Source organism: Lithobates pipiens, unplaced genomic scaffold, assembly GCF_037356315.1.
Source record: "Lithobates pipiens isolate NorthernLeopardFrog02 unplaced genomic scaffold, aLitPip1_a1.2 Scaffold_8, whole genome shotgun sequence".
Lineage (NCBI taxonomy): Eukaryota > Metazoa > Chordata > Amphibia > Anura > Ranidae > Lithobates > Lithobates pipiens.
The window spans coordinates 436571333-436595950 of NW_027507903.1; the positions used below are offsets into that span (position 1 = coordinate 436571333).

The window sequence follows — 24618 nt, forward strand, 5'->3', positions numbered from 1 at the left end:
AACTAGCACTAAAAACACTGAAGCAGCAGACTTTGTGAAAATTAATTTTTGTGTCATTCTCAAAACTTTTGGCCACAGCTCTATTGTGGAGTGCTGTGGAGAGTGTTGGTGATTTTTTTTAACTTAAAGCACTAATAACCCAAAATCAAGAATTTATTATATTGCAGCTTACTGGTTCTTAGATGTGACGGCTACATTTGTTTTCTTTTTTTATTCTATTTTCATCTGGTGGTCCAGCCAATAGGTCTGATGTTTTTCAAAAGAACAAGCTTTACAGAAGAGAGGGATGAAACAAATCAGAATTAGAATGGCTAAGGGTGTTTACAATGATACGTTTTTATTTATTCATGTAAAACTTTTATCCCAAAAGGGAAAAAAAAACTATTTGCTGTAACTGATTATAAATTGTTAGCTGGAGTTTGGCTTCAATTTGTTGGTGTATTTAAATCTGCTGGTACATTTAACACCCCCCTCCCCCCAGAGTGCAGGTAAGGCTATGCAAATGGAATTTGTTAGTGCAAAGTCTATCTGACTGCATATTTATTTCTTTCACTTCAATTGTGCCTTAAATAGTCCAAAACAGTGATTCCCTGATGATGAATAGATAAGACCTACTCAGTATGCCTTCTTTATTTTTATAATGGTCGCCTTAAGGCTGTAGTCTTACACTGACTTTTACTGCTGTAACCGTCTACATCCCACACGGGATGCCTGTTGTACATATTCTGCTAGCCAGATGGTGCCTTTCTTTTTCATCCTGAATCTGCTAGGACTGGATTTTTGGCAGCTTTTTTTTTTTACATCCGTTCTGCTAATTCTTCTGCCTTTGCTCCAATTATTTTGGGTTTCACATATCTTTTATGATCGGAGAGCTGCCAGGAATTTATTATCTTTATAATTAGTGAAACTTTCCTGAACCATTGAGGAGATTCAATTTGTACTGCTTACAATGAAAAATATAATGTATACCTCCCAACAGGTTCCCAAACCCCCACTATTTTACTGACAAAACATATATTAATTAATATATTAAAAATTAAATAATTTGACAGAGCACATTTTATACTGCCAATCTGAAGTATGACAGAAACTCCTATTATAAATTATGACAATTGATGATTGTGCAGTATAAACAATATGTAAACATTGGTAATACTCTGCCTGTAATCTGCCTGACTCTACAATTAAAAGCTCAAAACATGGGGGGATATTTATTAAAACTGGAGCACACAGAATCTGGTGCAGCTGTGCATGGGAGCCAATCAGCTTCTAACTTCAGCTTGCTCAATTCATCTTTGACAATAAAACCTGGACGCTGATTGGCTCCCATGCACAGCTGCACCAGATTCTGTGTGCTTCAGTTTTAGTAAATCTCCCCCATAGTGTGATCATGACTAGAATTATAAATGGCCTGGGGCACCTTGAGGTAAAAAAGAAAAGTAAGTTCTGCGGCGTGGGTAGCACAATGCAGCAAACAGTATGCATGGCCACATTTTGCAAAATAGTAAAGGGGATCAATAAACAGAATCTGAGGCTAGTCGCCATATACTCTGCACACATATAATTTAGTCCTTGTATCCACTAAAAATTTCGTAATTACTGTAGCACAACAGACAGCCTAAGCCTTTGTACACACGGTCGGAGATTCCGACGGAATGTTTCCGATCGGAGCATTTGTTGGATATTGCGACTGTGTGTGGTCTGCATCGGAGTATCCGACGGACCAAGTTTTCCAACTTGCCGGTAAAATTTTCCGACAAAATGCTCCGATCAGACATATTCCGATCATGTGTAGCCTACTCCGACGGACAAGGTGCCACGCATGCTCACAATCAAATTCAGACACGGAAGCGCTCGCTCAGGTAAAACTACTGCTCGTAATCGATATAGCACATTCGTCACGCTGCAATGTTAAAAATTCTTTCATGAAGCGCATTCTCTTGTTCTTTACAATGCTGCAAGAATGAACTTCTTTTGATGCTCATTAGTATTTCCTGAGTCTTTTTTAATCATTTCAGCAATACAATTTTTTAAATCGTCACATCTACACACCTGTAGAGAACTTGAGGTCCTGAAGGCTTCTCCCTGTCGCCAAGTAGCGCAACGTGGCGATGAGCCTCTGCTCTGGAGTGATGGCTTGCCGCATGCAGGTATCCTGCCTGCTGATATAAGAGGACAGCAAAGCCAGCAGATGGTGAAAAACGGGGCCCGTCATCTGGAGATAATTCCTGAAATCATCAGGATTATTCTCCCGGATCTCACAGAGCAAAGGCATGTGCGAGAAATGGTCACTCTGTCGCAACCAATTCTTGGTCCACAAACGCCTCCCCTCCCTGTTCATGGACCGGGCTTGTGTCAAAGTAAGAACCCGAACACGAAGCCCCTGCACAGCACAAACTCTACGACGAGTACGTAGACGAAACATGGTTTGAAAACGATCGGCTGGTCAGAACGGACAACAGAAAGCACCGATAAACAGCAAGGCCTGAAAGAACGACCTGAATAGCAGAAGCAAGCGGACAATAAGCAATGCAAATCAAAGCGTACTATACCAAGATATAGTCCACAATGAGAAACAAATGCTTACTGACTGCACGCACTGATTATCAGATACGCAAAGACAAGCAGAAACTGAAAGCAGTACCGAACTGAAGCACAAATCTGAAAAGCACAAATCGTCTCTCACCAAACTTCTACTAACACGCGATGCACACGAGATCAGCAGAAGGAGCCCAAAGGGTGCCGGACATGGTGCTGAACTTCCCTTTTCTAGGCCCGTCATACGTGGCTTACATCACCGCGTTCTTGGTAACCAGAAATTCCGACAACTTAGTCTGACCGTGTGTATGCAACATCACTTCCGGACCTCTTGGTTGTCGGAATCTCCGACCGCGTGTACAAGGGCTTACAGACACAAACAAACCCCAGGACAAAGGAGCATTTTTTAAACATTAAAGTGGTTGTAAAGACACAAGGTTTTATTGCATGAAGGTAAAAAAACTTCTGTGTGCAGCAGCCCACATTAATATTTATCTGAGCCCCCTCTCGATCCAGTGATGTCCACGAGAGCCTTGTCTCTGTGGGGACTAGCACTCCTGATTGGCTATTGGCTACTGTCAATTACAGCCTGTGAGCCATTAAGGAGATGGAAGGGATGGGGCTAAACCATGGCTTGCTGCTGTGGGGGGCACATGACAGGAGGGAGGTCCCAGGAGCGCTATAATTTCATCTGACTGAGACTACCTTAAAGACGAAATTTATTAAAACCAGCAACTTTTGAGACAATGAACACCATGGTCAGGACGATGTGTTGCACAACATACAGTAATGTTTAGAGTGCAGGGGTCAGGAGTAAGTAACATAAAGTCAGGATGAACCCTTTGTTCACATTAGAGAATCCCCCTTACATCAACAGTCCCCAGCATTTATCACACAGATATATAGTATCACTTATTCCAGAAAATTGCAGCCCAGAGTGTACTATATTGACAGCGCTAAGAAAATAAAATAAAAATGAGACGATCAGAAAATGAAGGTCAGAAAGTTCATAGATTTAACCGATGTGCTGAGTCTTAAGTTGTGGATAGAGTGCTTCAATTAATATTCAGAGGAAGAGAAAGGAGTCAGTTTCCAAGCCATCCACCAAATTGTCAATGTGAAAACTCCATGCACAGTGACTCTCCCAATGGTAATGCACTCACCAAAACTAAGATTAAATACAGGCACATCAAATGTTAAATAGCTCCTGTTTCCTGTTCACAGCCATAAACCTCCAATTAAGCCTCTCTCCAACCAACACAATTCGTTGTTATTTCACATATGGAAAGAATCAGAAATACAATCCATAGTGCAAACTGTTTTTAATAGGCAAACTCGTATACACTCGTTAAAAACATACGTACAAAATAAAAGGCTCTCATATCACATTAAATGTCGCCAGCAGGGCTCAGTCTTGTCTCACCACAGTCCAGATCACAATGTTGACAAACGGTCTCAGTATCTGTGGCGGGTCCCGGGAAGACAAGCTCTCCTGCTGCGATGATGTAAAGCTGCACGGTCACGACCATACACGTTTCGTCATTACGTCTTCGTCTGTGGGCTTGCCCCCAGTCCCCAGCATTTCCCTATATAACAGGGTTCCCAGGGTCCCTTCTTACATCAGAGTCCCCACTGTTTCCCATTTACATAAAAGTTACCCTTTACACCAGAGTCCACAGAGTTTCCCTTAAATCAGATTCTCCTGAGCATTCCCTCCTTACATTAGAGTCCACAGCTTTTCCCCTTTACATCAGAGTCCACAGCATTGCCCGTGCATCAGAGCCCCCTTACATAAGAGTTCCCCCTTAAATAAAGGTTCCCAGAGTTTCCCTTTACATCAGAGTCCCCAGAGTTACTCCCTTAAATTAGGGTTCCCAGAACTTCCCTTACGCCATACTTACTGAATTTCAAAAGAGCCAACTTCCCTAAACTACAAACCTTGTTAGAAGGCATGACTTGGGATAAAATCTTAGGTACAAAGAACATGGAGGAGAGATGGGTTTACTTTAAGAGCATATTAAATAAGGGCACTAGCCATTGGGTAATACATTTTAAAGTCTTGCATGGCTTAACGCCAATGTAAAAATGCATATAAAAGCAAAGGAGAAGGCCTCCAAAAATTACAAGGTTGAGGGATCATCATCAGCATTCAGACTTTTTAAAGAATGCAACAAGAAATGCAAGGGTGCAATTAGGATGGCTAAGATAGAACACAAAATACACATAGCGGAGGAGAGCAAAAAAAATCCCAAGAAATTCTTTAATTATGTAAACAGTAAAAAAGGGAGGACAGACCATATTGGCCCCATAAAGAATGAGGAATGCCATCTCGTTACAAAGGATGGGGAGATGGCAAATGTATTGAATTTATTATTCTCTTCAGTCTTCACAAAGGAATCAAGGGGCTTCAGTAACCAAAATTGCAGTATTTATCCTTATGACACATCGCATGAAGCACCTCCATGGTTAACAGAGGACAGAATTAAAATTAGACTTGGGAAACTTAAAATGAATAAATCACCGGGATCAGATGGCTTGCATCCGTGGGTACTTAGGAACAATGGTCTGGCAATTACTTGACTGAGTTTCCTAATTTTTACTGACAGTCTACTGACTGGAATGGTACCAGGTGATTGGAGAAAAGCCAATGTAGCACCAAAATTTTAAAAGGGCCCTAAATACATCCCTGGGAATTACAGACCAAGTAGCCTAACATCAATAGTATGCAAGCTCTTGGAGGGTATGATAAGGGACTATATACAAGATTTTAGTAACGAGAATGGTATCATTAGCAGTAATTAGCATGGATTCATGAAGAATCGTTCTTGCCAAACCAATCTATTAACCTTCTATGAGGAGGTGAGTTGCCATCTAGATAAAGGAAGGCCCATAGACGTAGATTTTGCAAAAGCATTTGACACAGTTCCCCATAAATGTTTACTGTACTAAATAAGGTCCATTAGCATGGGCCATAGGGTGAGTACATGGAATGAAAACTGCCTACAAGGGCGAGTTCAGAGGGTGGTCATAAATGGGGAGTACTCGGAATGGTCAGAGGCAGGTAGTGGGGTCCCCCAGGGTTCTGTGCTGGGACCCATCCTATTTATTTTGTTCATAAATTACCTGGAGGATGGGGTAAACAGTTCAATCTCTGTATTTGCGGATGATACTAAGCTAAGCAGGGCAGTAACTTCTCCGCAGGATGTGGAAACCTTGCAAAAAGATCTGAACAAATGAATGGGGTGGGCAAATACATGGCAAATGAGGTTTAATGTAGAAAAATATAAAATAATGCATTTAGGTGGCAACAATATGAATGCAATCTATACACTGGGGGGAGAATATCTGGGGAATCTAGGATGGAAAAGGACCTGCATGCAATGCCAAGCTGCTGCTAACAAAGCCAACAGAATATCGTCATGCATTAAAAAGGGGATCAACTCCAGAGATAAAATGATAATTCTCCTGCTCCACAAGACTCTGGTTCGGCCGCACCTAGAGTATGCTGTCCAGTTTTGGGCACCAGCCCTCAGGAAAGATGTACTGGAAATGGAGCGAGTACAAAGAAGGGCAACTAAGTTAATAAAGGGTCTGGAGGATATTAGTTATGAGGAAAGTTTGCAAGCACTGAACTTATTCTCTCCGGAAAGAGACGCTTGAGAGGGGATATGATTTCAATTTATAAATACCGTACTGGTAACCCCACAATAGGGATTTCACGGAAGGGAGTTTAACAAGACACGTGGCCACACCATTTAGAAGAAAAGAGGTTTAACCTTAAACTACGTAGAGGGTTCTTTACTGTAAGAGCGGAAAGGATGTGGAATTCCCTTCCAGAGACGGTGGTCTCAGCGGGGGGCATCAAATCAAAAGTTTCAAAACCTATTAGATAAGCGCCTGAACGACTGCAACATACAGGGGTAAAAAAAAGTACAGGTGATACTCGAAAAATTAGAATATCATGCAAAAGTTCATTTATTTCACTAATGTAACTTAAAAGATGAAACTAATATATGAGATAGACTCATTACATGCAAAGCAAGATAGTTCAAGTTGTGATTTGTCATAATTGTGATGATTATGGCTTACAGCTCATGAAAACCCCAAATCCACAATCTCAGAAAAGTATAAGCATGCATATGTACTCAGTACTTGGGCCCCTTTTTCAGCAATTACTGCCTCAATGCAGCGTGGCATGGAAGCTATCAGCCTGTGGCACTGCTGAGGTGTTATGGAAGACCAGAGTGCTTCAATAGCGGCCTTCAGCTCTTCCGCATTGTTTGGTCTCATGTCTCTCATCTTTCTCTTGGCAATGCCCCACAGATACTCTATCGGGTTCAGGTCAGAAGATTTTGCTGGCAAATCAAGCACAGTAATCCCATGGTCATTGAACCAGGTTTTGGAGCTTTTGACAGTGTGGGCAGGTGCTGGAAAATGAAGTCAGCATCCCCATAGAGCTTGTCTGTGGAAGGAAGCATGAAGTGCTCCAAAATCTCCTGGTAGACTGCATTGACCCTGGACTTAATGAAGCACAGTGGACCAACACCAGCAGATGAAATTGCTCCCCAAATCAACACAGATTATGGAAACTTCACACTGGACTTCAAGCATCTTGCAGTGTGTGCCTCTCCATTCTTCCTCCATACTCTGGGTCCTTGGTAGGGATGGCCGAACTGTTCGCCCGGCGGTCGGTTCGCAGCAAATTTTGCGTGTTGGCGTTTCGCCCAATCAGCAGACTATTGCCGCTGTTCGCCCCAGCAGACATATGTGTTTACAGTGTGAAAGAACTTTGACCCATGATGACACATCCATCATGGGGTACAGGACAGCCAATTGAGACATTTCAGCACATGGACAATTGGACATTCCCCCTACCTTATAAATAGACCTGATCTGGTGGCCATTTTACATTTTGTCTTATGTCAGTGTAGGGACAGGACGCTGTGTGGCGCAGGGAGAGACTGTAGTGACACAAATCGCTAGCTATTAGGTCCACAAAAGTCCTTTTAAGGACTGGTATAGGTGTACAGTATATAGGGTTCTGGTGCACTGCTCTGCTGGTGATTGCAGAGTGCACTGCTGACTGATTATGCAGCTGTCTTTTGTTAGTGTAGGGACAGGATGCTGTGTGGAGCAGGGACAGTCAGTTTAATCACTAGCTATTACTTTTAGGTCCACAAAGGTCCTTTTACGGACTGGTATAGGTGTGCAGTATATAGGGTTGTACACGTATAATATACTTTCTTCCAAATATAGAAAGAATATTATACTTGACTGCTGCCCGATTCTGCAGCTGTCTTTTATCAGTGTAGGGACTGAGGGACAGGCTGCAAATCACTAGCTACTAGGTCCACAAAGGTCCTTTTAAGGACTGGTATAGTTGTACAAAATATAGGGTGCTGGTGCAGGGCTGTGCTGCAGATTACTGCCCTATTCTGCAGCAATCTTTTATCAGTGTAGGGACTGAGGGACAGTATGCAAATCACTAGCTACTAGGTCCACAAAGGTCCTTTTAAGGACTGGTATAGGTGTAAAATATATAGGGTGCTGGTGCAGGGCTGTGCTGCAGATTACTGCCCTATTCTGCAGCAGTCCTTTATCAGTGTAGGGACTGAGGGACAGTCTGCAAATCACTAGCTACTAGGTCCACAAAGGTCCTTGTAAGGACTGGTATAGGTGTACAATATATAGGGTTGTGGTGCACTGCTGCTGACTGCTGCCCTATTCTGCAGCAGTCTTTTATCAGTGTAGGGACTAAGGGCCAGTATGCAAATCACTAGCTACTAGGTCCACAAAGGTCCTTTTAAGGACTGGTATAGGTGTACAATATATAGGGTGCTGGTGCAGGGCTGTGCTGCAGATTACTGCCCTATTCTGCAGCAGTCTTTTATCAGTGTAGGGACTGAGGGACAGTCTGCAAATCGCTAGCTACTAGGTCCACAAAGGTCCTTTTAAGGACTGGTATAGGTGTACTATTTGGTGTGCAGCATATAGGTGTGTAATACACGTATAAAATACTTGCACATATAGAAAGCATAGTATAGTGCATTTCCACTGTGCAGCATTGGGATTGCTGAGCGGTTCAGCAGCGATACTACAAAGAGTGACAAACGCAATAAAAAAAAAGTATTATAACTGGTGTGATAGGCCAGTGGCCCCCAAAAACGACAGATTGAAGCGGGGTGTTATATACCTTCTTCCACATACATACTGCCCTTCTCTAGAGACTTTTGTCACAGGGTAATTTAAAAAGTGACATGCAGAGGAAGAGGCAGGCCCTTCCGCAGGGGTGGTAGGGGTAGGGTAGGAGCAACAGGCTTGAGCCAAAGTGGCAAATTGCAGAAGGTGCGTGCGATTACGTCGAAGGACGCATCAGACTTGGTTGAGTGACTCACTCAGCCTTACTCTTCTGCACCCTCCTCATCCTCTTGATCTACACCCTCTTCTTCACTCTCTGCTATGTGCACCCCCAAAGACACTACCACCAACACCACCACCACCACCATATACCTTCCGCTTGAGTCACAGGAATTATTTTCCGATCCATATCAACGATCAACGGTGCTGGTGTCAGTGCTCTCTATCATGGTGCTGGTGTCAGTGCTCTATATCACGGTACTGGTGTCAGTGCTCTATATCACAGTGCTGGTGATCATCTCCTGCACACTCTTCATAGCCTACCCTGACCTTTCCTCTCCTCCATTGCCTTCATGCGCTCCTGAGTCCTGAATTGTCAAAATTTCACAGATAAAAAAAAGAATGCTTGTAGTTGTCGATCCCAGATTCACTTCATACATGTGTTATGTCAGTGGCCATGTGGTGGGACTATGTGTGCACAGCTAGTAAGTATTTTGTGGCTGAAAATATGACCTGTAGGTTTTTAAAATTCGCCTGCCATTGAAGTCAATGGGGCTCGCCGCAAACTTTGTGGTTCGCAAACTTTTGGCTGCGTTCGCGAAACGTCCCGTCGGAAGTTCGTCCATCTCTAGTCCTTGGTTTTCAAATGAGATGCAAAATTTGCTCCCATCAGAAAAAAGGACTTTGGACCACTGAGCAATAGACCAGGCCTGATTTTTTTTAGCCCAGGTAAGACGCTACTGATTTTTGTTGTTCAGGAGGGGCTTGACAAGATGAATAGGGCATTTGAAGCCCATTTCCAGGATCCGTCTGTGTGTGGTGGCTCTTGATGCACTGACTCCAGCCTCAGTCCACTCCTTGTGAAAGTCTCCAACACTTTTGAATGGCCTTTTTCTGACAATCCTCTCCAGGCTGCGGTTATCCCTGCTGCTTGTGCACCTTTTTCTTCCACACTTTTCCCTTCCACATAACTTTATATTAATGTGGTTCCTACTGAACCAGACTGAGAGACCATTTAAAGGCTCAGGAACCCATTGCAGGTGTTATGGCTTAATTAGCTGATTAGAGGGGGACACTTTGAGTCTAGAATATTGCACCTTTTCACAATATTCTAATTTTCAGAGATTGTGGATTTGGGGTTTTCATGAGCTGTAAGCCAAAATCATCACAATTATGATAAATCACGAACTATCTTGCTTTGCATGTTAGGAGTCCATCTCATATATTAGTTTCACACACATAGGTTGGACTTAATGGACTTGTGTCTTTTTTCAACCTCACCTACTATGTAACTATGTAACCATAGTTCCCAGAGTTTGCCTTTACATCAGAGCCCCCTTTAGATCAGAGTCCACAGAGTTCCCCCTTACAATGCAAAGGGGGACTCTGCAGACTCTGATGTGACTGGGAAATCTAGGCACTCTGATTTAGGAGTATGTAAAGAGACCACTATGGACTCTGGTATAAAGGTGAACTCTGATGTAAAAGGGTCTCTGGTCACCAGAGTCCCCCATTACTTCAGAATTTCTAGCAATCTCCCTTAAATCCCAGAGTCCCCCTCACATCAAAGTTCTTAGAGATTCCATCTACATCATAGTCCCCAGAATTCACTTTTACATCACAGTCCCCCTTTATATAAGAGTCCCTAGAGCTCCTCCTTTCACTGTAAGGGGGAACTTTGCTGTAACTGGGATCTCTATTGGCTCTGGTGGTGACCAGAGACCCCTCACATCACAGGGTTCTTTTACCTTACATGACCCCCTATGCCCTCTCAGTGTGTATGTGTGTGTGTGTGAGCATTTCCTTCCTGTCTCCATGAGACTACAAATCCCAGCATAGCAGGCTCCAATTTCTTCATTTCTCAGCTCCCCAGTGCCCACACACAGCAGGACTGCACAAGAAGATATCACTCTTCCCCATCCCCCCGCTCCCTCCCCTCCTGATACCCTCGCTCCTTGGCGCACACCACCAGCACTGGTCCCTTCCCCACCCTTAGAGTCCCAGTGGGTCCCCCCTACCTCAGAGCTGGATTCAGTCTCCAAGTTTATTCTCAATTAGGCTGAAGCTTGGAGGTGGAGCAGCAAGTCTGTAGGAGGACGTTTCATCCTCCTCCTCTGAATGCTGGGAACCACACATAATTGGTTGCTAGGACGCTAGGTGGGCTCAGCAACCAATAGTTTTGACAAGTGGGCAGTGGCCAGCAGCAATGGTAGCGGGACTTGGAACTGTAAGTGGCCGTAGAGACTACAGGGATAAGCCAGCCTCCATATTGTTAGATACAGTTTTGTCAGTTTTATGGACAGGAAAAATCAGGGTGATTTTTACAAACTTTCTGTAAAAATTACAGACGGTTGGCAATCCTGCCTCCCAATGATAGAAAAGTAAAAATAGATCATCAGTATATTAAGCATAATACTAGTACATAGTACTTCACCATGTCAAAAGAAACTTTTAGTGCATATACAGACAGTTACTATTACCAATAAGGGGTATTACAAAATGCACAAAAGTCACTTCGGGGTCTACATATAAAAAAATGTGCTTTGTGAATGTCTCACCATTGACGCAAATGTAATGAATAATGCCTGTAACGTTTTTAATATGTGTGTAAAAGTTTCTTTGTTGCTTTATGCTCTTTGCCCCTTCGATAATAGAAGAAAAATAGTTCTAAGAACATTTAGGCCGGGTTTACACTGGTGCGACAAACGCTCCGACATTGGGAGCTCATGTCGCATGATGTGTGAAAATCAATGTTTCCCTATGGGAGCCGTCTTAATACAAGTCGGTCCGACTTTGAAAATGCTCCCTGCACTACTTTGGTCTGACTTTGATCCTACTTCAGCCCATTGAATATCATTGAAGTCTGATCAAAGTCAGATCGCTGTCTTGCCTGATCCGACTTTAACATGCGACTTTTGCTCTGATGATCTTGAGGGGGAACTCCACGCCAAATTTTAAATAAAAAAATGGAATGGGTTCCACCTCCAAGAACATACCAGGCCCTTCGGACTGATATGGATTTTAAGGGGAACCCCCTATGCTGAAAAAATGGCGTGGAGGTCACCCCAAAATCCATACCAAATTGGGGGAACTCCACGCCAAAATTTTAATAAAAAACTGGCATGGGTTCCACCTCAAAGAGCATACTAGGCCCTTTGGACCGATATGTATTTTAAGGAGAACCCCCTACGACAAAAAAACGGCGTGGGGATCCCCAAAATCCATACCAAACCCTTATTCACGCATGCAGCCAGGCCAGTCAGGAAAGGGGGTGGGGACGAGCAAGCGCCCCCCCCCCTCCTGAACTGCAACAGACCGCATGCCCCCAACATGGGGGTGGGTGCTTTGGGGCAAGGGGGCACACTGCCTGCCCAAAGCACCTTGTCTCCATGTTGATGAGGACAAGGGTCCCACCATGCCATGGGTGGTGGCCTTTATAAGGGGCGGGGTCATCCGGTGACCATGCCCCATGCCTATATATGTCTGCATTACAGTGGGAGAGAGTGTCGTGACAACATCGGAAGAAGACAGGAGGGAAGAAGATGACGGAAAAGACCGTGCCAACGCTTGCAAAAGAGCGGGCAAAAGAAGATAGCGGAGGGGTCTGGCTGAAGATACCGGAGAGCAGGAGAAGAACCAGAGACCAGGAGAAGAGGCCGGAGAGAGCGGAGAAGTCGGAAGCGACCCCCAGAGCTGCCTAATAAATTACTTTAAAAACCGGTCTAGTGAGTTTTCTTTTATTGACACTTTTTTCCCCCCAGAAGAATGGGTAGGGGTACAATGTACCTCATACTCATTCACATAGAGCGGGGGGGGGCGGGATCTGGGACCCCCTTATTAAAGGGGGCTCCCGGATTCCAATAAGCCCCCACCCACAGACACCGACAACGGACAACCAACAGCCAGGGTTGTTGGGGGGAGGCCCTTGTCCTCATCAACATGGGGACAGGGTGCTTTGGGGTGGGGGGGATCAGTGCGCCCCCCTGCCCCAATGCACCCACCCCTCCATGTTGAGGGCACGCAGCCTGGTATGGTTCAGGAAGGGGGGGGGCGTTTGCTCGTCCCCACCCCCCTTCCTGACTGGCTGGGCTGCGTGCTTGGATAAGGGTCTGGTATGGATTTTGGTGGGACCCCCACGCCGTTTTTCTGGCATAGGGGCTTTCATATCCATATCAGACCGAAGGACCCGGTATGCTCTTGCGTTTTTTTAATTTAAAATTTGGCGTGGAGTTCCCCCTCAAAATTCATACCAAACACAGTGCCTGGTATTGGCGGGGATCCAAGTCAGATCCCCGTTCATTGAAATCGGACGCATCTCTGACAAGACGCAGGGCAAAGTCAGATCCAAAGTAGGACAGGTGTCATGTTGCACCAGTGTAAACCCGGCCTAAACCATGATAATTAACATTCACCAGTAGATGAAATAGCCTGAGGGCAGCCATATATGAATTGAAGTTCAGCCGGTTCAGCAGGTACCAGCCAAATTTCGATCCATGTACGGTCAGGCTGGTTGGGAGATCAACTTCTGTATTTTCAGCCTGATAGGTTTTTCCCAAATGATCAGTGACTCCAATTTTAGCGCTGTCAGAACACAATATCTCAGGGGGAGTGATTTCCCCATCTACATCAAGTGCGTGGATGGGGTAATTGGGTCATTTATTTTTTCAACCCGCTGGTTGAACAAAACAAAATGACTATTGTATGGCCAGCCTAACACTATAGAAAGAACACTGGACCGGCAGGAGAAATGCTTAAATGCAGATTTCCTGTCTGAATGGCCAAATAAATGGGTGTTTGGTGTACCCATTCACATGGAGGAAAGAGCGGCGGCATCTTGGAGAGCCCCTTGTTTTTAAAGGATGCTTCCATATTCTGATAAGTCCCCTGACCACAAACCTCAAAAACAACTGGACCAGTGTTGTGGGGAAGAGGCCCTAGTTCTTATCAACAAGCTTTAACAGCCCCCCCGTTAAGGTACCACTCCATGTTGAGAGAATATAGTCTCGTCTGGTTCACCCCCCCTTTCCTGGCCACCCAGACTGCATGCTCAGATAAGGGACTGGTATGGATGCGGGGGGCACTTTTTTTTCCCTTGCTTTTTTTCATGGGATTTCCCCCTTAAGATCTATACCAGACTTGGGGTCTTGTATGGAATTTAGAAGTGACTCCTCACCCTTTTTTTTTTTTGGGGGGGTCTTCCTTAAAATTCATACCAAACATATAATATATTTTGGGGGGGAGCCAATGCTATTTATTTACACTATTCCTACTGTTTGTTTACATTCACCTATCAGTTGGGAATCTCCAGCTGACAGCTGAATGTGCTGAACAGGTATAAAGTGTGAGTCACCGGTTGTTAGGATGCGGGCAGGGGCCTGCTCCATAACAACAAGGAGGAATCTGTCACATTTACAGGGGTAATTATTTATACCATTGCTAAATGTTTCACTTCCCACTGCAACTTGAGGTTTGTTTGGCAAAACACCCTTTCTCTCATCCATTCACACAAGATTTTCCATAGACTGTACACAGTGCTAAGGTCTACCTCATATTTTTTCCCCTGCAGGTCGATTATTCTTATGGCTATTTTTTTCTTGGGATTCAATGTAACGGAATGGTACATTCGCTGGGCAAAAGGCAACAAAGCAACTATTACACACATATTACAAACTTTGACAGTTATCTGACCCAAACAATGTTCACTAGCTGAAGACCATCCACCCTATTGTAGAAACTGGGACTAGATCCACTTCTAAAAGGTTTATGCATCGTCAATTGACTCCTGCTTGTAATTTTGCTTCGCCTTACCAATTTTCATTGTGCAATTACTGTTCAAGATACCTGTATGTTGTTCTGTTTTTCTATTTAACAACCCCTTAGCGCCGACCGTACGCATATATGCGACCTCGGTTTAAGGGGTTATTCTGGGGTGATGCCTGCAGCTGCAGGCATCATCTCGGTACCGGTAGAATGCATTAAGATAAAAAATCTTCTCCCTTTAGAACTACTTTAACTCTTAAAACTGCTTTAAATTAATTGTATAGCTTATGCCTTCAAATTCTGATATGTACATGACCTTAAATTATTCTAATTTATTTTGCGGGTTGTTCTTCAACAGTTTATTCTCTTTTTTTTTCTTCTAAAATGCATTTTTGTCATGCTCAAAGGCTTTTAATTGTGTTGCATTTAAGTTGTGTTTGGCAAATGCCCAAACTACTAATTAGCCAAATAACAGATTAAACCAACTAAACTATGCAGAGCCAACAAATGTGATGACATCTACAGACTTCTGTTACCAGTAACAAAGATTATTTGACAGCTGAGCTCAGATAACTATCATTTATTAGAAAGAGCTGAGAATCTGGTCCAAGAATTTCTATGCCTAAAATGCCATAATAACTGTTCTACGTTCATTCGACAAGAAAGACTGTTATTAAACGCCAGAATATTGGTTCAAACGGGAAAAACTGTTAACACAGCTATATATACTGTAATTGCTTTTATCTATTTTATTGGTAATGGTTCATCAGTTAAAGAGAACAGGACTACAGGAGCTGCCATTACTTCTTGTGTTTTTAAAGCTGGACTTTACCCATATCAACTTGATAAAAAATAATGTTCTTTATCAAGGAACATACATTCCACTATAAATAATTATGCTATCAACATTAATGTGTGCTGTAAATTGCCTCTAGCATTGTTTCTGTTTCTTTTTGCTGGAGTCTGCCATTTTGCTGAAGCCCAGAGCCTCTGAGCAGCAGTAAATCATTAGGGTGTCAGCAGATCAGCCTCTACATTTTTGGCATAGTGCCCAGAAATAGAGAGCAAATGGGCATGAGCAGAGCAGGGTGAGGCAGTGTATTACTGGATTGTAAACATATTATTATACACATAATTATTTTTAATGTTTTCCATACCTTACCTACAAAAGGTGTCAGCCTGCTATGATCTAGTAGGACTTATTTTTATGACTAAACTTCCACTTTAGAGTTAGCAGCCTCATCCTTTCTTTATGAGCTGCATGTACTGTGACAAACCTGATTCTCAAAAATACATAAAACTCACAACATAAACTCAAAATTCGGGTTTCAGTTGGTTTCTAACAACTTAAAAAACACCTCTAATTTGCTTAGAGGGCTGGCAGCCTGCCAAGATTTTTCTACAATAGAAAGTAAGTGGGCAAGAGCTGAGATGTCAATCTCTCTGTTGATGAATTTCTTCACAATGCTTATAGCTAGAGAGGTGACTGAGGGCTTTTACTGCTTGAGCAAAATATGCCAACACCTTTCTGGGCACAAATTCACTTTAAAGATGTCACCTCTGAAGCCTTTATTTTATATAATACAATATTAACAAATACAATATGACTAACTTGTCTTTAGTTTGGGATAGAAGGTAGGAGGATCAGAGATCCTGACATATGTTTATTGCTGTCAACATTGTCTCCATTACAGAGAAGTCATCGAAAATCTGCCCAACAATAACACAGACACTATCAAAAACTATAGAAATTCCAACCTTTCTCACTCAATTCAAACTAAAAAACACATGCTGTATAACGAATGTGCAAAAAATTACTATATATGATCTATTTGATATGTATTTTACAGGTCCCGGGCTGGCCTTTGTAGTGTATCCACAAGCCATGACAATGCTGCCGCTGTCTCCTTTCTGGTCATTCCTTTTTTTCTTCATGCTTTTGACTCTAGGATTAGACAGCCAGGTAAGCAGTTCACTTTAAAAACTAAAACTGATCTTACAAAATACTGGTTTGTATGAATATTGGTGCTGGGCAATAAAAGTAAAGTTAAAGGAATTCTCTTTTGGGTCATACATATAAAGCCCAGTGAATTGAAGCACATTGGCCGTATTGATTTTATAAGTACGCTGTTGGCAGAAGTTTAACTTGGGGAACGCTGACTAAAGTCTCATGCTCCGTAAACACGAGCGGAATTTCCATCGGAAAAATCTTGGATGGTTTTTCCGACGGAATTCCACTCAAGCTTGGCTTGCATACACACGGTCATACAAAAGTTCTCTGAACTTTTGACCGTCAAGAACGTGGTGACGTACAACACTACGACATGCCGAGAAAATAAAGTTCAATGCTTCCGAGCATGCATCGAATTGTTTCCGAGCATGCGTAGGAATTTCTTACTTCGGAATTGCTACAGACGATAGGAATTTCCGATTGGAACTTTTTCCGTCTGAAAAATAGAGAACCTGCTCTCAATCTTTTGCCAGCAAAAGTCCGATGGAGCATACACATGGTCGGAATTTCCGACCAAAAACTCACATCAGACTTTTTATATAGAATCTGATTGGTTGCTATGGGCAACAGCACCAGTTCAGATAGAACTTGTCTAATACACTTTTTATTAATTCTCTCTAGTATGCGCAGGTCTGCTCAGCCTGTAATTCAGTCTCCACAAAACTGGTGCAGTTGCCTAGACTTTGCCACCACAAAGTGAACCTGATCCTTGCCTTTTGCAACACCTTCACCTAAATAAAGTCGCCCGCTTATATTTACCTGGAGCATATAACAACGCAATATCTAATGACAAACATTAGGAAAGTTTAGGAAACACTCTTTTATCTTTCAGCATGTCTGCCCCTATCCACAAAACTAGCCCCATAAAGACATAGCTTGACAAGTTTGGTGTAGAGAAACTTAAGTGACCTGCACAGAGCACTTATCTCAACCTCTCTTTTCACCTTTGGGATGAATAACGCAGACTTTAAGGCGGGTCTTCTTATCCAACATTAGTACATGACCCTATAAATGCTGCTTTTTGTAAATGGGCACCAACCCCCCACCAACTTGTGGAAAGCTTTCCCCAAAAATTGGAGTCTGTTATAGCCTCAAGGGGGAAGTGGGGGGTAAGGGTGGAAGTCAATTCCATAATAATGGCCATGGTTTTGGAATGGCATGCCCAACAAGCTTATATAGGTGTAGGTAGCAGGTGACCACATTTAAGGTCATATACCATATAAGTGTGTAAGCACCACATCCTATTACCTATTTATACTTTGAGAACTGGTCTCCTAGTCTCTAGATCACTAGAATTAGGCTTGTTATAAATGGATTGAAATGTGGCTGGTTCAGCAGGAACTGGCCGAATTGTAATCCATGTATGGATAGGCTGTTTGTACACAAGTCGATTGTTAATCTATTTATCGACTTGTGTACAACCAGCCTGTTGGAATTTTTTTCTCAGCACTGCATCTTACCGTATATGAGATCTTTTAGAATCTTAAATTAACCAAGTCAAAGAATCAGACTCATATACATACAATATATTCATTGCATACTAGTTGTACATCTTATAATGTTTACTTATTTAGTGCCTGCTCATCACATGACCTGTTACTACATTAGTGAATGCTGTAGATTTTTTTTCTCCTGTTTTCATTCAGGATATTATTTGTGTCCTTCGCAGTTTGCATTCATGGAGACCATTGTGACGGCCATTACAGATGAGTTCCCCTATTACCTCAGACCAAAGAAAGCGTTTTTCTCCTTTATCATCTGTGTTGTGCTGTTTCTGCTGGGATTAATCCTTACGACTGATGTAAGTAATTTATGCAGATTCAGATTTTTTCCAAGGACCACTAAACCTAGTTCCACATATAAAACACCCATAGACATGAAATGATTGGGCTGGGTCAGGTGACATTCTCATGTCTCTGAGTAAACTGAAGGCCAGCGGTCACCGACCAGTGGTCCATGGACCACTGATGGGCCACGAGAAAATGTTGGTGGTCCCCAGGGGTTCGCCACAAATCAACATTGTGGCAGATGTGTACCACCCAATGTTGTTAACGGTGTTATTCTCAATGTGCTCTAACCATCAATACTGTCTTTGCGCATTGATACCTGATGCCTCCTCTGTAGTTCTGGCTCCTGTGAACTCAGAGGGCGGCGCTGGGGGTAGTGCAGAGAGTGGAGAGTGGCAGGGCTGATTACAGACTATGGGGGGGAGCATGGAACTTGAGCACATGGCTGGATAAAGAGGTGAGATCCAATGATGAGTCTGTGTAAGGCAGCAGTGTGATGCAGAGTGTGTGGAGGGAGGGGGTAGAAGGAGGCAGAGAGCCGGAGCATTGTGTGTATAAGGCAGCAGTGTGATCCAGGGGAAAGGGGGCAGAGAGCCAGAGCATTGTGTGTATAAGGCATGTGAAATTCACGTTAGTGGTCCATAGGATTCGAAATTGTGAGTTTAGTGGTCCATGAGGTCCGAAAGGTTTGCGACCACTGCTGCAGACAAATTAAACCTAAGATACTGTTCAAACTTTATTTTTTAGTTTTGGGTAGACTTTGAAACATAGGAGTTTTTTATTGGATCTTTTAGAGGGTTTTCCCATGACACTAACACACTATGAAAGAAGGTTATTGAGATTTTTAGTCTACTTATTTATTTATTTTTGCTGTCTGTATCAAAGAACTTACTTTTCCATTCCTGTCATTGTGGCTGTTGTCATTAGGACAGGAAGTGAAAAAATAAAAACCTAACACGGTTCTAACTTTTCCCCAAGATATACAAAACTGAAAAAAGTTTTGGTTGGAGTTGGGTTTTCAGCAGTCAGACATGTTAACTGACTGAACATTCTGTGGCTCAGGACAAATTTTCATTGTTCAAAAAAAGCTACTAATAACATTAAGGCCTCATATACATGGACTTTTTTACAGAAGTATTTTTGAGCTTTTTTTGCAGCTTAAAAACGCCACTTCATGTTATTCAATGGCCTCATACACACCATGGCATTTTTAAACTGTAACAGGCATTGGCGTTTGTAAGCTCCAAAAAAAAAAAACAGGATCGGTGCATTTTGGAGCTTCAGCGCTAGAGCTGTAAAAACGCCAGATGCCGTTAAAAGCTGTTAAACACAGCTTAACGCTGTATACAGAGCGTTAAGCCTCATCAGGCATTTCTCTACCTCTATTCAAAAGCAATAGTTCCTTATGGGGATTGATTTGAATAGAATTCGGATCATGATGATCCGACTTGCGGTGTGACTTGTGTGCTGAATATCTTGAATGTGGTGTGGGGGTCCCCCCAAGTTCCATACCAGACCCTTATCCAAGTATGCAACCCAGTAGGTCAGGAAAGGCCACATGCCCTCAACATGGGGGGAGTTGGTTCTTTGGAGCAGGAGGAGTCCTGCGTCCCCCACCCCAAAGCACCTTGTCCCCATGTTGATAAAGACAAGCGCCTCTTCTCGACAACCCCGGCCCCATTAACAAGGGGGCCCCCAGATCCCGACCTGATTTCTTCTTCCATCTCCAGCAATGTCTTCTCCCTCTTCTGGTCCTTCACCCTCTCCGGTTCTTCTCCTCTCTTCGCTTTCTCCTCTCTGCGCTGTCTTCTTGCTCCGCTGTCTTCTCGCTCTTTTGCCGGGTCCTCTCCGCTGTCTTCTCGCTCTTTTGCCAGGTCTTCTCCGCTGTTTTCTCACTCTTTTTCCGTGTCTTCTCCCACTGCTCTTCTTCCAATGTTGACTTGATGCGATCTCTCGATGTAATGCTGGGTCCGTCGTGTGCAATGACGTATATTGACATGGGGCAGGGCCACCCGCTGACTTCATCTGGAGGCCACACCCCATTGTGATATCACCCGTTGCATGATGGGACAATGACATCATTCGGGGCAGGGCCTCCAAATGACATCAGTGGGTGGCCCCACCCCATACCAATATAAGTCATTGTGCAAGGCGGACCCAGCATTACTCGGGGAGATCACGCTAAGTCAACATCGAAAGAAGAACAGAGGGAGAGGATCTGGCAAAAGAGTGAGAAGACATCAGAGAAGACACGACAAAAGAGCGAGAAGACAGCGGAGCGAGAAGACAGCAAAGAGAGGAGAAAGTGCAGAGAGGAGAAGAACCGGAGAGGGTGAAGGACCAGCAAAGGGGGAAGACATCGCCGGTGAGGGAAGAAGAAATCAGAAGAGACACCGGAGCTGCCTTACTAAAATAGTTTAAAAACATGTATACTGTGTTTATTTCTGACACTTTTTTTAGGTGGATGGGTAGGGATACAATGTACCCCATACCCATTCACATAGGGTGGGGGGCGGGATCTGGGGGCCACCTTGTCAAAGGGGGCTTCCAGATTCTGATAAGCCCCTGCCCGAAGACCCTGACAACTAACAGCCAGGGCTGTCGAGAAGAGGCCCTTGTCTTCATTAACATGGGTACAAGGTGCTTTGGGGTGGGGAGCGCAGGACTCCCCCTGCCCCAAAGCACCCACCCCTCCCTATGTTGAGGGCATGTAGCCTGGTATGGTCCAGGAGTGAGGGCACTCGCTCGTTCCCCCCCCTTTTCCTGACCTGGGCTGTGTGATCGGATAAGGGTCTGGTATGGATCTTGGGGGGAACCCCATGTGGTGTGGGGGGCTCCCCTTAAGATCCATACCAGACTAAAGAGTCTGATATGGTCCTGGGGGTGAACCCCACACCATTTTTTTTCCGTTTTGGTGGAGTTCCCCTTCAAGATCCTCAGCGCACAAGTCGCATCATCATGATCCGACTTCTGGTGCGACTTCTATTCAAATCAATGGGATCCCATAGGGAACCATTAATTTTGAATAGAAGCAGAGAAACGCGGCTGAAAGCTAGCGTGGCTAAACGTGCATTGATGTCAATGCAAAATGCTGATAAAATCGCGTTTTTAATGTTGCTTTTTAGCTGGCGTCGTTACTAGCTTTACAGCGTGTTTTTTATAACGCCCGTGGGCACGAGGCCTAACAAATATTTTTAAAATAAAACAGCCTTGTAGAATGAATAAGGTATATATAACTTTTTTGAAAAATATAATTTTATTGAAAATTTTGGTGTAAAAAAGTACATAGAGTATACATTAGTGGAGAGGGGTCCATAGCACAGGTAGGGTGGTAGGGTTTACAATGGCTACAGACTGAGGTGATATAATTGGTCATTACCATACAAACTGGTAAGTAACAATAAAGTACAAGCATTTTCTGAAAACTAAAAAGCAGAAGGTTAACGCCAATCCAGTAGGCAAGAATCTGGGAAAATAACATGTAGCGTTTAGAAAATCGAATATAATATAATTGAATACTCTGTATTGTTGGCCAGTTCATTACACACTATTTGTTAATGAAAAGTACAATTATGTCATGCCTACTTCTTGCCTGTAATACAATGTCCTGTGTTTTAATGCTCCAGGGTGGAATGTATTGGCTGGTCCTTTTGGATGACTACAGTGCAGGATTTGGCCTCCTGGTGATAGTAATCACATTCTGCCTCGCGGTTTCAAGAGTATACGGTAGGTCATATTGCCTATAATTACCACAATGGCACTCCATGCTAGTGATCTGAGCAGGAGGTTAAGGGAGAGATAAGACTAAAAATGTGCAGTAATTTTTTTTTTACTTACGGTACTTTTTCACTTTTTTCGTGTCTTTTATTTTCAGTCCTGGAGATTTGTCTAAATAATCTGACGCTGATAACTTCATTTTAGGTGAGTGTCAGTGGTTCAGTCATCCACTGGCACCTTATAATATTTTGGGTCTCTAATAATGCAGTCATATTTATCAGATCTTGGCTATAGACTTTGACAGTATGACCTTAGAACTACGCCTGCAACTCCCATTCATTGCTGAGTGTAGCAGGAGAATTTGATCATGCCATAAATATTCAATGGTAGCCAAAATCTATAGGGAGGATTTTCCAGCAAAGGTACCCTAATAAAAACAAGCTGTCGTGGTACTGAACCTTGAACATCAACACAAAATTTACCATAGCGACATCTTAAATATTAACTCCAAGCACATAAAAAAGACTATTATTTAATACAGCTACATATTCCTATAATAATTTATAATATAATTTTGAAATACAGCAAGCATAGGTATGTGAATATATTGACATATATTAACTTCCTGCACTCCTGTGCACAGCATGACTGAGACTTAGGAAACAGATGGACACAACTGTTATGCCCCTTACACACGATCAGAAATTCCGCCAGCAAAAGTCTGATGTGAGCTTTCGGTCGGAAATTCCGACCGTGTGTACGCTCCATCGGACTTTTGCTGGCGGAATTTCTGCCAGAAAAAGTCAGATGGAATTTCCTGCTTGCTAGTCTAAAACATCCTACTTTACAATTACTTTTCTATAGACTGGTAGGTACAGTGAACATTAAATTGCTGTGAATTAAACTTTTTTATGTTCCTTTTATCTAGGAATAAAGAGTTTTTGCCGGGATATACAAATGATGCTTGGATTCAAACCGGGTATTTATTTTAAAGCTTGTTGGGCCTTTTTATCACCAGTTACATTAATGGTGAGTAGACTGGACATAATCAATATATATTTTTTTTGTTTAACCTAAGATTAGCATTGTGGCATATTTCATTAAAAAAAATCACAAAATATGTAAATACACACAGTCCTGAACTATATGCATTGCCAGACTCTGTAATGCCAAAACAATTTCATCCAGTCAGTATATAGCAGTGTACATGCACTGCAAGCTGGCCATACACTATTTTACACTGATGTTCCTAACAGATTCCTTTATCTTCACAATTGAGGTGGATGGAGAAATGCCCCCTGCTGGGGCATTGTATTCTGACAGTGGCATCCACTGCAGTCAGAATACACTGATCAGCAGCAGCAGCTACTTATCTGAAGCTGTTTATCAAGAGAAAATTTTCCAACATGTCCCTTAAGCCTCGTACATATGATCAGATTTTCCACAGACAAAGCGTCAGACTTTTGTCTGAAGGGCGTGTGCCTGGATTTTGTCTTGTATACAAATGGTACACAATTATCAGCCAATAAACACAAACATAGTGACGATCCTAGATGAGGAGAAAGGAGAAGCATGCATTCTTTTTTATGATGTGGGTCTTTCAGATGCTGTTGCCAACAGACTGCATGGCAGGTTGTCATATGTCTTGTCAAGCAAGCGGCTGGTGTTCTGGCCCACACCAATGAATTTTTGGAAGTCAGCAAGGAGTCAGCAGCACCCTGCACCTGTGGAGCTCTGCGGTGTCATGCAATAGGGTGGCTGCCAGCCCCTGGAGGATATCCTGCCTCAGTGGAGTTGTGCCTCCACCTCCTCACTTTCCTCCTCTGTTCTCTCAGGCACCCAAGTACAGTCAGTGACCTCATCATCACCTCCCTCCTCGATACTGGAGCAAACTTGGCAGTATGCTGCAACTGGGGGAACATGACTGCCAGTTTCTTGTCCTTCTGTTGCACCCCTCTCTCTAAGCTCATATTACTCCCTTCCTCAACCTGGGAACCAACCTCGGAGCCTTCAAATTGCTGCGCATCCTCCAGCAGCATGTAATCGACACTGTGGTCGAATAATTGTGGGGACTCCTCTGTGCATGATGGTGGGGCTACGGAAGGAGTAGCTGTGGAGTGTGGACAAGGAGTCGGGGGAATAGGCTGCTTTGGCAGCTGCGGTGGAAGGAAAACTAGTATGAGCCTGAGTGACAGAGGATGAGGAGGGCTTAGATATCCACTCCGCCAACTCTTCTGCATGTTGTGGCTCAATAACACGGCCAGCAGTGGAAAAGGACAAGCATGCCCCGCATGCAGAGGATGCACCATGTCAGCGACCACCACTTTTCATCGTAGACACAGAGGCAGCTTGCCCTCTTTTAGTGGCCTGTGAGCGTCTTCCTCTTCTTGTTGGCCTTTCGGACATGATGGAGATTTTCTGGTAGGATTTTTATAACGTTTTATTAGA

The 24618-nt window shown here is 43.3% G+C and overlaps 1 protein-coding gene across 1 annotated transcript in view; it reads left to right on the forward strand.

The window, feature by feature from the left end:
* SLC6A7 (solute carrier family 6 member 7) overlaps nt 1–24618 on the forward strand; it is a 212935-nt gene that overhangs the window by 133765 nt on the left and 54552 nt on the right. The window contains exons 9-12 of the mRNA XM_077468287.1: nt 16506–16618; nt 18336–18467; nt 22080–22179; nt 23099–23199. Coding sequence (XP_077324413.1) covers nt 16506–16618; nt 18336–18467; nt 22080–22179; nt 23099–23199 — 446 coding nt within the window. The remainder of the gene's footprint in view (nt 1–16505; nt 16619–18335; nt 18468–22079; nt 22180–23098; nt 23200–24618) is intronic.